General features: G+C 34.2%; 1 protein-coding gene across 13 annotated transcripts in view; it reads right to left on the bottom strand.

Moving 5' to 3' along the window:
• The window catches only part of RYR2 (ryanodine receptor 2), a 415,779-nt gene that overhangs the window by 172,573 nt on the left and 227,903 nt on the right, over window positions 1-15,303 (bottom strand). For all 13 annotated transcript variants that reach the window (XM_032184912.1, XM_032184915.1, XM_032184916.1 and 10 more), the window contains 6 exons: window positions 14,810-14,943; window positions 12,891-13,132; window positions 10,055-10,247; window positions 8,139-8,355; window positions 6,288-6,392; window positions 622-725 (listed from right to left, as the gene is read on the bottom strand). In XM_032184912.1, coding sequence (XP_032040803.1) covers window positions 622-725; window positions 6,288-6,392; window positions 8,139-8,355; window positions 10,055-10,247; window positions 12,891-13,132; window positions 14,810-14,943 — 995 coding nt within the window. The remainder of the gene's footprint in view (window positions 1-621; window positions 726-6,287; window positions 6,393-8,138; window positions 8,356-10,054; window positions 10,248-12,890; window positions 13,133-14,809; window positions 14,944-15,303) is intronic.

The raw sequence follows: 15,303 nt of genomic DNA, 5'->3' as shown, positions 1-15,303 counted from the left end.
CACGTCCTCCACCAGTCCTTCTCTGTTTGTGAAGAGAAGGTCTAGCGGGGCACCACCCCTGGTAGGTTCACTAACCAGCTGCGTCAGGAAGCTATCTTCCACACTCTCCAGAAACCTCCTAGACTGCTTTCTCAGGGCTGTGTTGTGCTTCCAGGATATGTCAGGGAAGTTGAACTAAACAATTAAACTAAATGGAAGTAAACCAAACAAGAAATAAAAGAGATTTTTCAAAGTTTGGATCTATTTCTCCTTTCTCCAAGCTAGACAAAATCTGCTGGAGTTTCCATTTCATAATCAGCACTACCACAATAACATAACAATTTATGAAATGAAAAAGAAAGGCTTATCACTATGTATTTGCACTAACATGAGCTAACTTGTGTTACTTACACTCTTTTGTTACTTACACAGGCTAAAACTTCCATAGACATTGAAAGAGAATTTATCAAAGCCATTTTCAGTGCCAACCACATCATTCATTGATGGATCTGACTCTCATTTTCGTGTTACTGCCATCACCCAGCATGAAACACCACATGTCAAATTATAATTCTGGAAACTGCAACTCCTTAGGTTTGAGGAAATGCTTACTGTAAGCTTTAGAAGTTTGAAGCAACTTACTTCAATGTTTCAAGTGACATTTGCAGGTTATAATTTCTCTCCTGCTCTGGCAATTTTGAAAATTCCACTAAGCATGGGTGCTGTCTTTTGTTGTCATCTCTAACCTGAAAAGACAGTAAAGAAATAAATTTAGCATGTCTTAAAAACTAGCTGAAATTTAAAAACAGTTCAAAACACAAAGTACTTCAGTATGATCTCATCAGCATTATGCAAACTGAAAAGCACTTCAAAAACGAAAAAGTCTGTATTTTCAGACTATTTCTCATAGTATAAGCATTCTGTTCAGGTAAGGCAAGATTTGTATTTGCAAGTCGATCTCAAGTGGAACACATGTTGACTTGTACATATCATCATACAAGGGTTCACAACAAATAACGGAATTTCAAAAATAGCTCAATTCATTATGTTTTGACATATAGCCATAAAATAACAACTCATCTTCAGCACAGTGTTTGAAAAATTATGTATCCAATTTCTATAAATAAACTAATCTGAACAGTACTGAAGTAATTAGTGAATATAACAACATACAGAATTAAGGATAAATTTTCCCTACCCTTTAAATTGAGTGAATGTTTCTTTCTTAAAGTTATGTTCAGTGTCATACAAACAGAGTTCAATCATTCAGCAGTCGAAAATAACTGGAACATTAATTTAATTTTACTGTAGCAAGAGACGTCATGAAATCCATAATTTACAGAACCCTACCTTTTATAAACATAAAACTTCAATCCATAACATTTTTAACCAGCACTTCATATACATAGTTTTAGTCTAATACTTGTCATAATTAGGAAGGGCAACATGAGATGCCAAGATAGCTAAGCATTCTACTGCTCTCAGATTTCTATCTTCAACATATTAGAACATATTGCTCAGTCAATAAAATCTAAAAAGACCATCTTGCAAGAAGGCTTGATTACAAAATATATATATATATATATATATATAATTTGCAAATATTAGCTTCAAATGAAAATGTTGATACTTGCTTACTCAAGACTACACTTGTACGAAAACACTTTTTCAAAAGAGTTGGAATGTAGGAAAAAAATGGCAAGGGCTGTCATTTTTTTCAATGCCACTTGGTTTTAGAGCTTCAGTTTACTTATTTTCAAAATGCATAAACTTGAAATAAAAGCCAAGGTACTTTCAAGACAATGAACTAAATATAAGGCAGCCACTAATTTGTAAGGAAGGTTTTTTTGTTGTTGTTTTTGTTTTTTTAAACAAAGCTTTTATAACAAGGTTCGAGTGATGGATCTGTGGAGAGAAATAAATCCAAGCATATCTTTTTCCTGACAGCTAGGACGTGCAGAATTATTATTCACTTGACAAACAACAACTGTGTTACTGAAGATGTTATCACCTCTGCAGCTTTCAAGGGAGACAGACAGCCAACAAGATACTGAGAGTTAATCTGTTTCACTTTACCAGGTGCAGGCTGGGGGACACCTCAGCAATTCCACCCACAGGGTGATAGGTAGTGAGGAACAACTTGGCAAAGGAGAGGACATCAAAACCCTATATACATGCTCCTGTGACTTGACTCTCTGATAGCTCTCAAAAAAAATAAAAAAAAAATAAAAATACAGTTCAATAGATCCTGAGGAGAAGCAAGCCTATTCATGTAGTGCCTTGTACTGATGCAAGAGCTGGAAACACCTACAGCTCTCTGGCTGCACATACACAATTAGAGCAGTTAGATTCACTATTACAGCATCTTTGGCTAAGACACAGCAAAGTACCCTAGAAATGAGTGTCTTCCACTTCCACAGAGCTTAAGAATATGAATTATCTACTCTTCTTCAATGACACCAAATTTCTCCTCCATATTACACCTCTTTCACCAGTACTGACCCCATATGATCCAGTGATGAGTTGATGGAACTCAGAACAGAGCTGCTACTTCAGAAGAAGTAGGCTCAACACTTTTTCCTTTGAGAAGTTCAAAAGTGACACAACAAAGCTATCTTTGTATGAAGACAGACAGAAATGTGTTATAGTTGTCTGTTAACTTTCTTCTCTTTGTCTTATGATGACCAGAAGCAGTAAACTGACTTGTTTTCATGGCCACATTACCTTAATTAGCTTCAGAACTATCAGAAGAAGCATGTAGTCATGGGCTCTTTTGTTGTACAACCAGCCAAGTAAATCAAATACATAACATCACAACTAGTCCTATAATCTGTGTGTTCTGTAATTCTCAAAATACTAGGTCTGCAGCAGCTCCATGGCTTCAAGCTGTGATGCAACCCACTGTCATGGGGCAGGTTCACATGGTATTTGATAGAGAGCACAAATATAGCTTCACTCATGAAGGAATTGTCTTAAATATTAAAATAATGTTATATTTCTGAAAGCGTTTATACTATAAAAGTAAATAAATCTCCTTTTACTGTTTGAGTGCTGGTTTTCTTTTCAACATGTTGCTCCGTTTCTGGATGGGGATATAACTGTGATATGTATGGCACGCAGTCTGCATAGAACACAAAGGATACTGACTACCACAGACAGCACAATTCAGCAAATAAGCTGAGTAAAACCAAAGTAGGAGAATAGGCACAGGACTAAAACTGGGTACGCTGTGAAAACATTAGAATGGTCCTCAGCATGATTTTATCTCTAGCTAAATAACTATTTCAAACAATTCCCAGGCATTTTTACAGTATTAAAATCATGCTGCCAGTAAGCAGCATGCAAGTAGTCACAGTGTTGTAGCAGCTGCAGGAACTGAGAGTATGGACACAACCATTCCAAGACACAGGGCATAGCCCCAAGCAGTAGTGGTGTCATAGGGGTTTGGTTTTCATTTTAAAATCATAGAGTCTTAAAATTAACCTATTGATAAAGTTTCTCTAATTTCAAGTCCTGAGTGCTAATTTTACATGAGAACCCACAAAGTGAATATGAACATGGATCATTGTGGCTTAAAGCAGCCAGCAGCTAAGCAACACACAGCCTGATAACTGAAATTTAATTTATATTCATCATACTCTATTCTTGATGGTTTTAGGTTTTTCTGTAACAATAACTAAATTGAACATTACTAGTCTAGTTTATTTAATCTCGCTAAAAAGTCTTCATAACATTTCTGAGTAACACATTTTTTCATTTTCATCTAAGCATACAATAATTATCAAATTGAACAGCAGACAGCTGTTTATGTTTTGGATTCAAGATCATTTACAATCTCGAAGGGATATTTTTCTGCATTTGATAATGTTATTTGGACAACTAATACAAGCAATTTAACTGTCAAGCAACTTGATCAAAATCATTAGCAGCTAAAAAGAGATATTTATTTGAGAAGACATTGAAAATATTATTTGCAGATTTCTTTCCAAGACCTAAGGTTATGTGCATCAATAAAATGACACAGTATAGTCTCCAGTAACAAAGACTTCCAATATTAGTTGAATTTTCCCCAGTGACTCTTTTTCATTCTACAGCTACAATATACTTTTTATTATATATTCAACATATTTTGTAGGTTGCCTTCCCAGTCCCTCCCCCCCCCCCCCCCCCCCGCTTTTGTTTGTTTGTTTGTTTCTGAGCCACAGTATAAAGCCTAATGCCTAGCAAATACATTAGCGATGGAACTTGTGACACCTGTCAATTCTTAATTTTTGTATCTGTTTATATAGGGAAGTTTAAGAGAAAAAAAAAAAGATATGCAGATGCATCTGATAATTTTGACTTTGGAACCTAAATATCACTCAAATTCACACTTTTAATTAAACCACTAAAACAAACAAAACAAGCAAACTTTTTAAAACTGAAGTCCTCAAAATACATTTTAATTTTGTTATGCTAGCTTGTTACTTTACTTGGTTACAGGTATAAAATACACTAGTAATTGCATAGTATTTACAGCACATATCTTTGGTGATCTGATATAACAGGCATCTAGAAGACGATACAAAATGCAACCTACAGCAGATATATCTTTTGAATATTCTGGAGACACAGCTACATCTGTGGATTCTCTGCTTTTCAGCTTTTAAACATTTTAAACACTGACCTTTAAAGGTGAAAAAACACCACTCCTTCAGAACTACCTACATGCATCTTGCTGTGAATTAAGAAGAAATCTAATTAAGATTAGAGCAGTCATATGTGTACCCCTAAACCAGCTAAATTTGGTTTCATGCCTTGCCTCAGTAACTGCAAAACATCAATTCAGATAAAAAGAATGGGATACAGTGGCTTCAACTGATAAAGTCACACGTGAAAAACCAAGATGATTAAGAAGTCAATCTCCAGGAGATAATTAGCAAGCAGTCATATTTCCAAAGTGAATACATCCAAACACTAAATACAAGTAAATACATCCAACACTAAAGCCAGAGAAAGCAAGCAGAACTTGAAAGATTTAGCACCTTGTTTCATTCTGAACTTAACTACATTTATCACTGCTTAAGTTATCATAGAATAGAATCATAGAATATCCTGAGTTGGAAGGGACCCTTAAGGATCATCAAGTCCAACTCTCGACACCGCACAGGTCTACCCAAAAGTTCAGACCATGTGCCTAAGTTCACAGTCCAATCTCTTCTTAAATTCAGACAGGTTAATGCAGCAAAGTTAATGCTACTCATCTAACTGATTAAGTGAAAATAGTGCTCAAAGTTTCAGTTAGATTCTTGGTGGTAATTATTGGCTAGTAATTATTAGCTGGTATGTACAATTAACAAGTTTTGTCATGTTAATTTAACTTATTTTTGTTTGTGTGTTTGGTGTGGTCAGGAAGGCAACAAAAAAAGTCATCAAATCTGTTCATCAAAGCTTTTTAAGTACTGCAACATGCTACATCAAATACAATTCCTATGCCCAGTTATATATTACCTCCATAGTCTGAAGTCTTCAGAAAACCAAAATCTTTAAAAAAAAACAAAACAAAACAAAACAAATGTTCCTATACATCCATACATGTTTTACATCTAGTATCTCTTATATGTTTTTTATGTTCTGAACAAACACCATCTGGTATCCATTAAATAAATAACCTGGTTTTTTTTTATTATTTAATTTTATTTTATTTTTATGATTTATTTAAAAATCTAATTGACATAATCGATTGCATTTTGTATCAAAGACAGAAGCCACGTGATTTTTTTTTCTGCCAAGCTCCATGAAAACTAGGAAAGAGATAAGAAAATAGTTATGATGTGAAGCACCTAATATGGACATTAGTCTAAAAAGAAGGAGAGAAGGAAGGAGAAAGGCAAATTTAAAGGCATTTAATAAAGTTGGAAAATAAGAAATACTTATTTTTCATTAATAATTTTTGTGTGGAACTTTTAAGAGAGTTATTACAGTCTGTTCTTGCAAAGAGAACCAAGAATAATGTTTTTTATTTGTTTATTCTACCAAGCAACTGAACTTCTCCCAAGAACAAATAAAAGGTGTAAAATCCACTATGTGCTTTCTGTGCCCTTAGACTGGTGGAAAGTTTCTGCATCAGATAATATTTATACCAGAATTTTGTTTTTGAAATACACAAGCACTATTGGTTTACCCAACTACTTGCAGTGGAAAGGGTCTAAAACCTTAATAATCTTAGAGGGATTGAAAAAAAAAAAAAAAGTCCCATTAGCACTCTGAAGATGATTTGCTAAATAATACTATGTAATTAACAGAAAATTAATTTGGAAGGTACATACTGGTCCATACTGCCAGCCAAGTTCAATCTTATTCATAACCCAAAGTTCATGAATGTTCTCTGCTAATTTTTCTCTAATCCTTTCCAGGTGAGGAGGCAAAACAATCTAAAGAGAAAAGAGAGAAAGAGGCTGTTACAGAGAAGTTGTTTGACAGTGCAACATAGACTTTCATAGCCATCAAAATTTGTATAAACCACATCCCTCAACCAATCCAAAATAATTATTCGGTTCTTACTGATTAAAGTGATACAGAATTCCCAGATTAACAGAAATGCATATGCCCTTACAAATCCTAGAGTTGGACCAGCAAAAGAAAACTGTTTTAATCCCAACCCCTCCAAATGGCACAGAATACATTCCTGGCAGCTAGGTAGAAGCTACCCAAACCAATAGCATTTCTCAGATTAAAAAAAAAAAAAGAAAAAAATCTCAACAACTGAAGTAATTTTCTGAAAAACACTTCGGACAAATACAAATGTTTGAGAACTGCACATCAATAAAAAGAGAGAGAGATCATGATGACAGGTGAAAAGTGAAATCAGGATTGCATGTCCGCTATCTCCAAAATTCTAAATCAGATACTCTGTGTCTCAGAAACCAGAGACCTTAAACATACAATGCTGTGAATCCTGATAATGTTACCCTAATTGTTAGCATTACAGAACAATAACTAATGACACATGTAGAACACTGTATTTAGCACATACTGAAATTAAGTAGCATTTTTTTTCTTTCTGATGTGATTTTTTCCAGGCACAAGTTCCTAAATATGGTAAAATGTGACTACGTGGTGTCCAAAACATTGTATTATCTAGAACTCTGCTCAAGTGTAATAAAAACTTATTTTTTATCTGTGTTCAGAGATTGAGCTCTTTGCTACCAGAATTATTGTTCTCTCCCACTACATGGAAAAAAAAAAAAAAAAAAAAAAAAAAAAGAAAAAAGAAAAAAGAAAAAAAAACAACTTTACAACTTCAATGCCCACACTGAAGTTTCTGCCCACAATGAGTCAAATGTAACACTCAGTAAGCTGAAAGGACAGTAAACAAATAGGGCTGAAGGTGGTCTAAAGGTCTTAGTGCAAAGCTTTTAGTAATTAAAACTTTTAATTTTAATTAAACTGTAGTAAAAAAAGATATTTTTATAATTAAATAAAGACATTACTATATAAATTATCTTGAGTGCCACAAATTATCTTGAGCTTTACAGTTACCTTAAAGGAGGCTTTAGGTAGGTGGGGATTGGGCTCTTCTCTCAAGCACTAAGTGATAAGACAAGTGGAAACCCCCTCAAGTTGCATCAGGGGATTCAAGTTTGGATATTAGGAAAATTTTCTTCACTGAAAGGGTTGTGAAGCCTATTGAAACAGGCTGCCCAGGGAAGTAGTTGAGTCACCATCCCTGGAGGCCTTCAAAAAATGTATGCATGTAGAGCTTAGTGACATGATTTAATGGTGGACTTGGCTGTGCTAGGTTAAAAGGTTGGACTAGATTATTTTAGAGGTCTTTTCCAACCTAAATGATTCTATGATTCTAAGACAGTGGCAACTGTCAAAACAACACACTAAATTCAAATATTCTTTTTCGTATACTCTAATATTAAGGCCAAAATATATTCTCCACTACAGTGTTTGTGAATTGAAATAGATGAAATTTTTAGTGAGTGCTATATGGACTTTGTGGTGCCTCTGACTTTTTTCTGGTTTTCAACTTCTAATGACGGAATGTATCAGAAAAAATCTGAGAAAAAATACAAGTTTGAAACAAGCTGTAAATTCAAACAAGTGTGCAATAAGATAGCACTATAATGTCTGTGATTGCATAAGGAAATTTAATCTTTTAGTATCAATACCTGGCTAGTATCCACAGGAACTGGGGTAAAAGCTGCTTGTGAGAGAGAAAGAGTGGGACCCAGTAGGTCTCTTGTGTAGCTGCGATCCTGCTTGTACTCTCGGCTATGCTCCACTTTAAGTTTCTCTTTTGGTAGGACAGCTTCAAAGCAAGGGGCATATCCAGGTGGAGGAAGGAACTTGAACTCTCCATGGCGACCTCCAAGCAAGAAACGTACCCTGTAAAATCATAGTTGATTTAGATAATTGAGATACCTCTGGTGTCAAACCTTGTCAGTATGTCAGTCTAACAACTACTGAATGTTACTGAAAAAAAAGGGAAAAAAGAAAAAAAATGAAAGAAAAAAACACTGCTATAGTTTATTTGCATTAATTACATTTCAACTCTAACTAGTGCTGGAGTAGTAAGTGAAAAGAAAAAGAGGAAAACTAAACTAAGCATTCTTTTTCTTTTACTTAATTTCTGTTTCAATAAAAATATTTTAAATCAGTGATGGGAGGGGGGCAGGGAGGTGGGGGGCTGAGGAGATCAGCTTGCTTGGCATGCCTATGAAATAAGCAGCAGGCTTTTGAGATTCAGAAGGCTGAGATTATAGCCCAGAGTAATCAATCAGGAACCTGTCAACTCTCTATACATTGGGAAATTCTCCATTTGCTCTCATTTCAGAAATGAGCCTGAAAACTCAGCAGAATTTGATTCCTCCTTTTCTCTCACAGAACACTAAACATTTAGGATGCAACACAACAGCTCCCATATTTTCTTCCCCAAATCACATACTTGTCATGTTAGTAGAAACCTAGGGGAAAACATTCTTTTATTCATTACAAAGCGGTGAATTTTTCATAGCTTTTTTGTTCCTAAACAAATTAATAAATGAAATTACATGAAAAAAAATCGTCCTAGAACATTTCAATTCTAAAGGAAAAAAAATAGAAAATCCCTGGCCTTGCAACAGAATTATGTTGTCCCCTCTTAAATATTTGCTGTGTCTCATAAGATTGCTGTCACTCCTATATAGCACATGAATTATATCTGTCAAATATTTATCTCATGAAATAAAGCACGATAAGGCATGCAGAAAAATGGTTCTGCATTTCACAGTATGCATATCTATAGTTTTATCACACTGTATCTTTTGTAACTTCATTGTTCAAGGAAAAGTCTAAAGAAGTGCATTTTGTACCTGGAATAAGATATTAGCTTTTAGTTTCTGTAGTATTTATCAGTTCTTTAATGATCTCTAACCAAGCATCACTTTCTCTCCAGCAGAAATCAGCTTTCAGCCTTTACATTTGGCAGTTCTGCTGAAGTCAGTCCTTCTGCTGGAATTTCTCACAAACTTTTTTAATATTATAGCCTCAATCTATTGAAAACATGGAAGCAGAAGTCTGGCACCTCAAGTGTCACTTGAAATTTTATAGAAAACCTGTACAACAACCAGAACAGAGATTGACTGAACTCCTGTTAATCCGTCCTGCTAAAAAGAAACTGTACCACCATTTCTTAAGGTAAATGCAGATAATATATCTTCAAATAACAGTTACCACCTCATAGCAAGTGCCTTTGGGCAAACATTTTTAATATCAGAGAACAGAGACAGAGATAAGTGTTGTGTTTTTTTCCCATACACGTTAAATGCTATCCTGGAAGTGAATGTGCATTGTAGCATCAGCTAAGAAATCATAAAGCTGTTTCTAAGGCCTATCTGCAAACCACCTGAATGCACCTATGAAAAACAACAGATGCACCACCTCTTCAGGACTCCTTTGTAGCTTTCACCACCCAAGAACAGGAGCTGTGCCAAAGAAGCAGATGTCAGAAAGGGAAATGAGAGTGAAGACAGACAGGGAAATAATTTAGCATATTCACATCTACTGAAAACAAGAGACCAGGAAAAAAACTACACTGGATACTAACTTTATTCCTGCAGAGAAGCTCACAACTGGGAAGAAGAGGCCATCTATGTTGAAATTCTCAAACATTCCTTGAACTGGCTGACCATTTATCCGAAAAGAGATGCTGGGAGCGCTCAGATCCAAACAGCAGCTAATAACATCATCAGTTCTTAACAGATGTTGGTTGGGAGAATTTACCGTTCGTGCTACACAACCTGTACAACAATAAAACAGCAATAAAACAGCAATAAAGCACACATGCATTAATTCACAAATTCACCCTATAAAATCCAAGACCCGATTTTAAGCTTGCAATATGGTGAAGAAAAGCACCTAATCACATCTACAAAAACATCAAGCTATTTTAATCATAAAGATTAAGTTACATCTTATATGAGTGAATATAATTACTGATAACCCTTATAAACAGTTAAAACCAGGTAAGTTAAATTTTATTCCTCACAGTCATGTAAAAGTATATTGCAAAACAAATGTAAGTGTGTAATATGGAACCTAGTATACTTAACTAAATAATCTTTCATTATTCAAGATAAGGACAAGTATTGTACTTTCAATTATTTAGGAAAAGCAAGATGTTTCTCGTACCAGAAAATGGTCCAGATCATGGTACCGGATGATACTAAGCAGTTTCATAATCACATCCTAACTTAGTACTTTCCCAGCACATATCAAAGATAGCACCAGTTTTGAAGCATATATATTCATGAAACACTACTTTGAGAAACAGCTTAGCTTTTTTTCTTTTTTTTTTTTTAAATGTCAAGGGTGACTAAACTTTAAAAGAACTATTAGTGAAAACAGTGGATGCTTCATGTATTCAAGGTGTTCAACTTGAGACTAGATGCCTTTTTAGATGTTAAAATTTAGCCAAATATAGGGGTCATTGGGTTCAATGAAGAACTGACTTTTTAAAAGAAATATGTAATTATCTTTGATTTACACAGTCAGCCTAAATGATTTAAGTCTCTTTCCTGGCCTTAGGCTTTAAAGTTCTATGAGTTTCACTTCTCTATATTAAAGAAGTAATTGCATGACTGAAGAAACAAATGTAAATTAAATGTGATTCTGGCAAAGACTTGTTCCAGAACAGCAGCTCAGTGGTAGGAATTATTGTTGCTATTCATTAATGCAGTAAATACTTCATTCTCCAAAGATTATTTTCAAAATGTTTCAGGGACTTGTCAGCCTGGGATTGTGAAGGCCACGATTTTCAAAATTCAACTATTTAAAGTCCTTCTAAGTTTGAGATGTATGTATTACATTTCCCACAGAAAATGTCAAGGAAAACAATATTTCCAAATCTGTCAGCCACATTTACAACAGAAATTAATATTAAAAACTAAGTATACTACTTTGATCTGACTTTTTTGACTGGGATGGATTATTGACTTAAGAGCCACAAAAATTATTCATTTATTCTGTGACATTTCTGATTTAAGAAGTTTCCATTAGGTAGAAAAATAATTCTGATTTTAAGTAACCTTATGTTTCCTCCCTAGAAGTGAACCTAACTACAAAAGTTATTTGGGTTACCTCAATATTTTCTGTTTTTTCTGTAATAATACTTCATCTGACAAACTCAGTTATGACACATCTTTACTGACACCATTAATTATGCATCATTGTTCCAAAGCAATTTTCACCATACATGAGAGCAAAAGTGGCAGCTATGTTATCAAGATGCCACTCTAGCGGGTATATTATTACTTTGTGATACAATATTCTGCTATTTTGATTGAAGAAGTTTTTTGAAATGTAAAACTCTCTTCTTCCAAGTACCTAGCCACAATGCCTCAAATCTTCAAAGACACTGAATCATACATACAGCTGACTCACTAACAAGTCTCTCTCATCTGTGAAGGGTCTTTAAAAAATAAGCTCGTATGTATACAGTGGCACAACTTGCCAGTCTAACAAGCCTCACCCAGTTTCCTGTCAGTTCTACAGTTTACCAATAATCTCTCAAAATCAAAGGAGACATTTTTTCCTTAACAAAATGTAACTGCAATAGAAATGCTTTTCAAGTTTAGGAATCTCCATGTGTAGAATTACCCATTCATACCAAATGATACCTTGGAATCTTTGCATGTGAGCAAAATCAAGCAAAAAAAAGATGACTCTGATATTGCTAACTCAGTTTGGAGAGAGAATAAGCTATTTGCAGAAACAACAGCAAATACAAAAAGTTTGGATACTCAGTCCTGCTTTTCTAGAATTCACATACAGAAATTTCTATTAACAGATGATCCAGTATGGGTCAATGACATTTAAATACTGAATACACACTAAACACACCATATATCAGGCAGGAATATGATTTTTCAAGTTATGTAATAAACAGTTAATGTATGCAACTAAAGCGTTGACATCGCTACAGAAAAAATATCTAGTTTTAAAACGTATAGCAAAAAGCATAACTATGAATCAGGTCTCTCAGACTGTTCTTCCACTATCACACAGGAATTATAAATACAGACTACAGAATTCTGACTAGGCCAGAATTCATTTTTTGTAATTTGAAGTTTTAAATAAAAATTTTATAATTACTGTGAAAAAAAAAAAAGGCTGAAACATATTATTATTCTGCCTGCATTACTTATTACTTTGTATAAAATAAATTTTTCTATTTGCAATATCAACTTCAAACATATTCTGATGGGACCGTGTTTCTGGATATTCCAAGTGTCAACTGAGACATCCAATTCATTCCTGAAAAACAACCTCACTGGAACTCCAAGTTTAACAACCTTGCTTAAAAAAATATATACATAAAAAATAAAAATAAAAGAGAGAGAGAGAGAAAAGAATGAGAAAAAAAAAAAAAGTGGAAATACTACCTGACCACAGATGTAGACCATCAAAGCCATAGGAATACAAGTCATCACCAACACCATTTCCTCCCCATTCTGCTCCTCCCCCTGGATATGGTGAGTAGCCTTCTGTTGAAGCCCAGCCCACTCGTAGATGAGTTGATTCTGCAGTCACAAATGGCTCTAGATGGTCCACCATAAGTTCATAGTACCATTTTCTGTACTGGGCAGAGCCTTCACTAATCCCCAAAAAGATATTGGGTCGCATGCTGAAAGAGAAAGCATAAAAGTGGTTATGAAAAACTCAAGAACTCAATGTACTCCTGCAGACTTTTCATTTATCTCAAATTTAATGTTTTACTTTATTTTTTTTTTATTAGAATAATATAGATAAAATTAAAAGCTGCTGACATTTAATCTCCTTAAAATATTTTTTAAAAGTTTGACAGGAGCTATCTTTTAGAAAAAAACATCATTGGTAAATTAGTAGCAAGATCACCCATTAAATCTTTTCTGACTGAACACAGTACCAGCTTAGTCAAGACTTTGTCCAAACTCTATAATTTAATCAATCTAATTATCCAATTTAATCTTTTTAAAATATGAGCTGGCAACAAGAATTTTCTAGTACCCTGAAAAAATACATCAAACTTCAGTACCTTAGAATCCTCCTTTACCAATTATTTGTGGTGAAAGTTATGTAAGTTTTGTTTTCTCTCTAAATGCACTCAATGCTTAATTAGCCTTTCTGACTTTTGTAAAATAATATTTTTCCTTATCACCATAGGAATATAAATGTATTTATTCGTAACTTACTAATACAGAGCAAAAATATGTTAAATACATTAGCTTTTTCTGCAGCTGTATTTGGGAAGGACAGCTGCACCTTACCTTTACAAGATCAAAACTCACCTTGTAAGCTTAATCAGTACCCACACTTAAAATTTCTTCTAACATGGAATTATTCTTATTATACTATCTTTGCATGTATTATATTTGTTGGTGTGTTATTGTGTGTATTGGCAGGGAGGAGAGGGCGTGTCAGATGTGGGTATGAAAAATAAGTATACATTATGAGTGAATGTATTACCTATATGTTTGTTAACTTAATTTCATTTTCAGATTGGGATTTATTTTTACTTCAAAAGGTCTCCTCGTAACATACAATTGTGGATTTTTTTTTAAATGTTTTTCAACATCTAATTAATCCTAAAAAATATAATTCCTATGAATTGTAATTACTATTTCTATGTTTCAACTTTCATTCTCACTTAATTACTGAGACTTTTTTTTAAAGAGACATAAATTTGAGATCGAGGAAGGCCGCATTGAATCTGCACTTGAGGCCAGATTCTTCTGCCTTAGCATACATTTAAACTCTTGTGATATTTCATAAATATTAGTTTGGTGGTTTGAGATGTTACTCACTCCAGCTTGTTATTAACATCAGCTGGAAGGTAACTTTTACAATTTTGCTACCGTGAAGGAGCTCCCCATAAATATCCCATGCAAAATTCACAATATCTGCTTAAGATACTGGTGAAGGTATTTGGTATTAGATTCTTGATTTTGTCCAAAGCTCGATCCTCACAAGATTATAAACATTGGTGGAAGAAGGCAATAAAAAGTACTTGTCGATGATATTTTGAAAGCACAGTTAGATCTAGACAAGAATGTTTGAAAAGACTTCACAATTTCACATATTTAAAGCAGTTGAGATAGAGAGAGGGAGGGTGCACGCAACTTTAGCTTGCAGCAGCTCTTACCCGTATTTTGATTATAACAAATACCACAAACAGTATTTAAAATCGTAATGAGAATAAAATACCTCAATTAAAGTTTTGGATGTAAACAGTTTTCCTCTAGTGGCTATTTTTATTTTTTTTTTAACCACAAGTTTTATTCTGTTTTGTTCATACATACAGATTCACTCTTTTTCTCTTTACCTGCTAACATGGTTGACTAGGCGTGTCTGTAATAGCAGATCTCTTCCAGGCAGGAGATTATCACAGATTAGATGTTGATTAGACCGCACAGCTACTCCATGACATACACAGAGAGAACACAAGACATCCAACACCTGGAAAAAAAATAGATTATCTTTTTTTTTTTTTTCATGTTTTATAGTCTTCATAATCACACTGAATTACTTCTGGCAATCTAATGCTGTACATCTTGTTAGTGGAAGACGTGTAAGGGTACAACACCATGAAAGCATCTAGCATAGTCATTTTATTTTACAACAATCCTGAAATTCTCCTAAAAATATTAAGATGTATGCTCCCTGCTTCCCTTGAGGTTTAGGTAGTATCACTGCTTTCATCAAAAAGCAGATAATGTCCACTTTTCCTTCTTCAAACTGCCCATACACTTGTTAGGAAAAGTTTCATTCATAATTATGAACAACAGTATTGAATTACTGGAAATCAAACTTCTACAC

This window comes from Aythya fuligula, chromosome 3 (genome assembly GCF_009819795.1).
Source record: "Aythya fuligula isolate bAytFul2 chromosome 3, bAytFul2.pri, whole genome shotgun sequence".
NCBI classification, from domain to species: domain Eukaryota; kingdom Metazoa; phylum Chordata; class Aves; order Anseriformes; family Anatidae; genus Aythya; species Aythya fuligula.
Note: the sequence above shows the minus strand (reverse complement) of the source record. Positions and strands in the feature narration are given on the sequence as shown.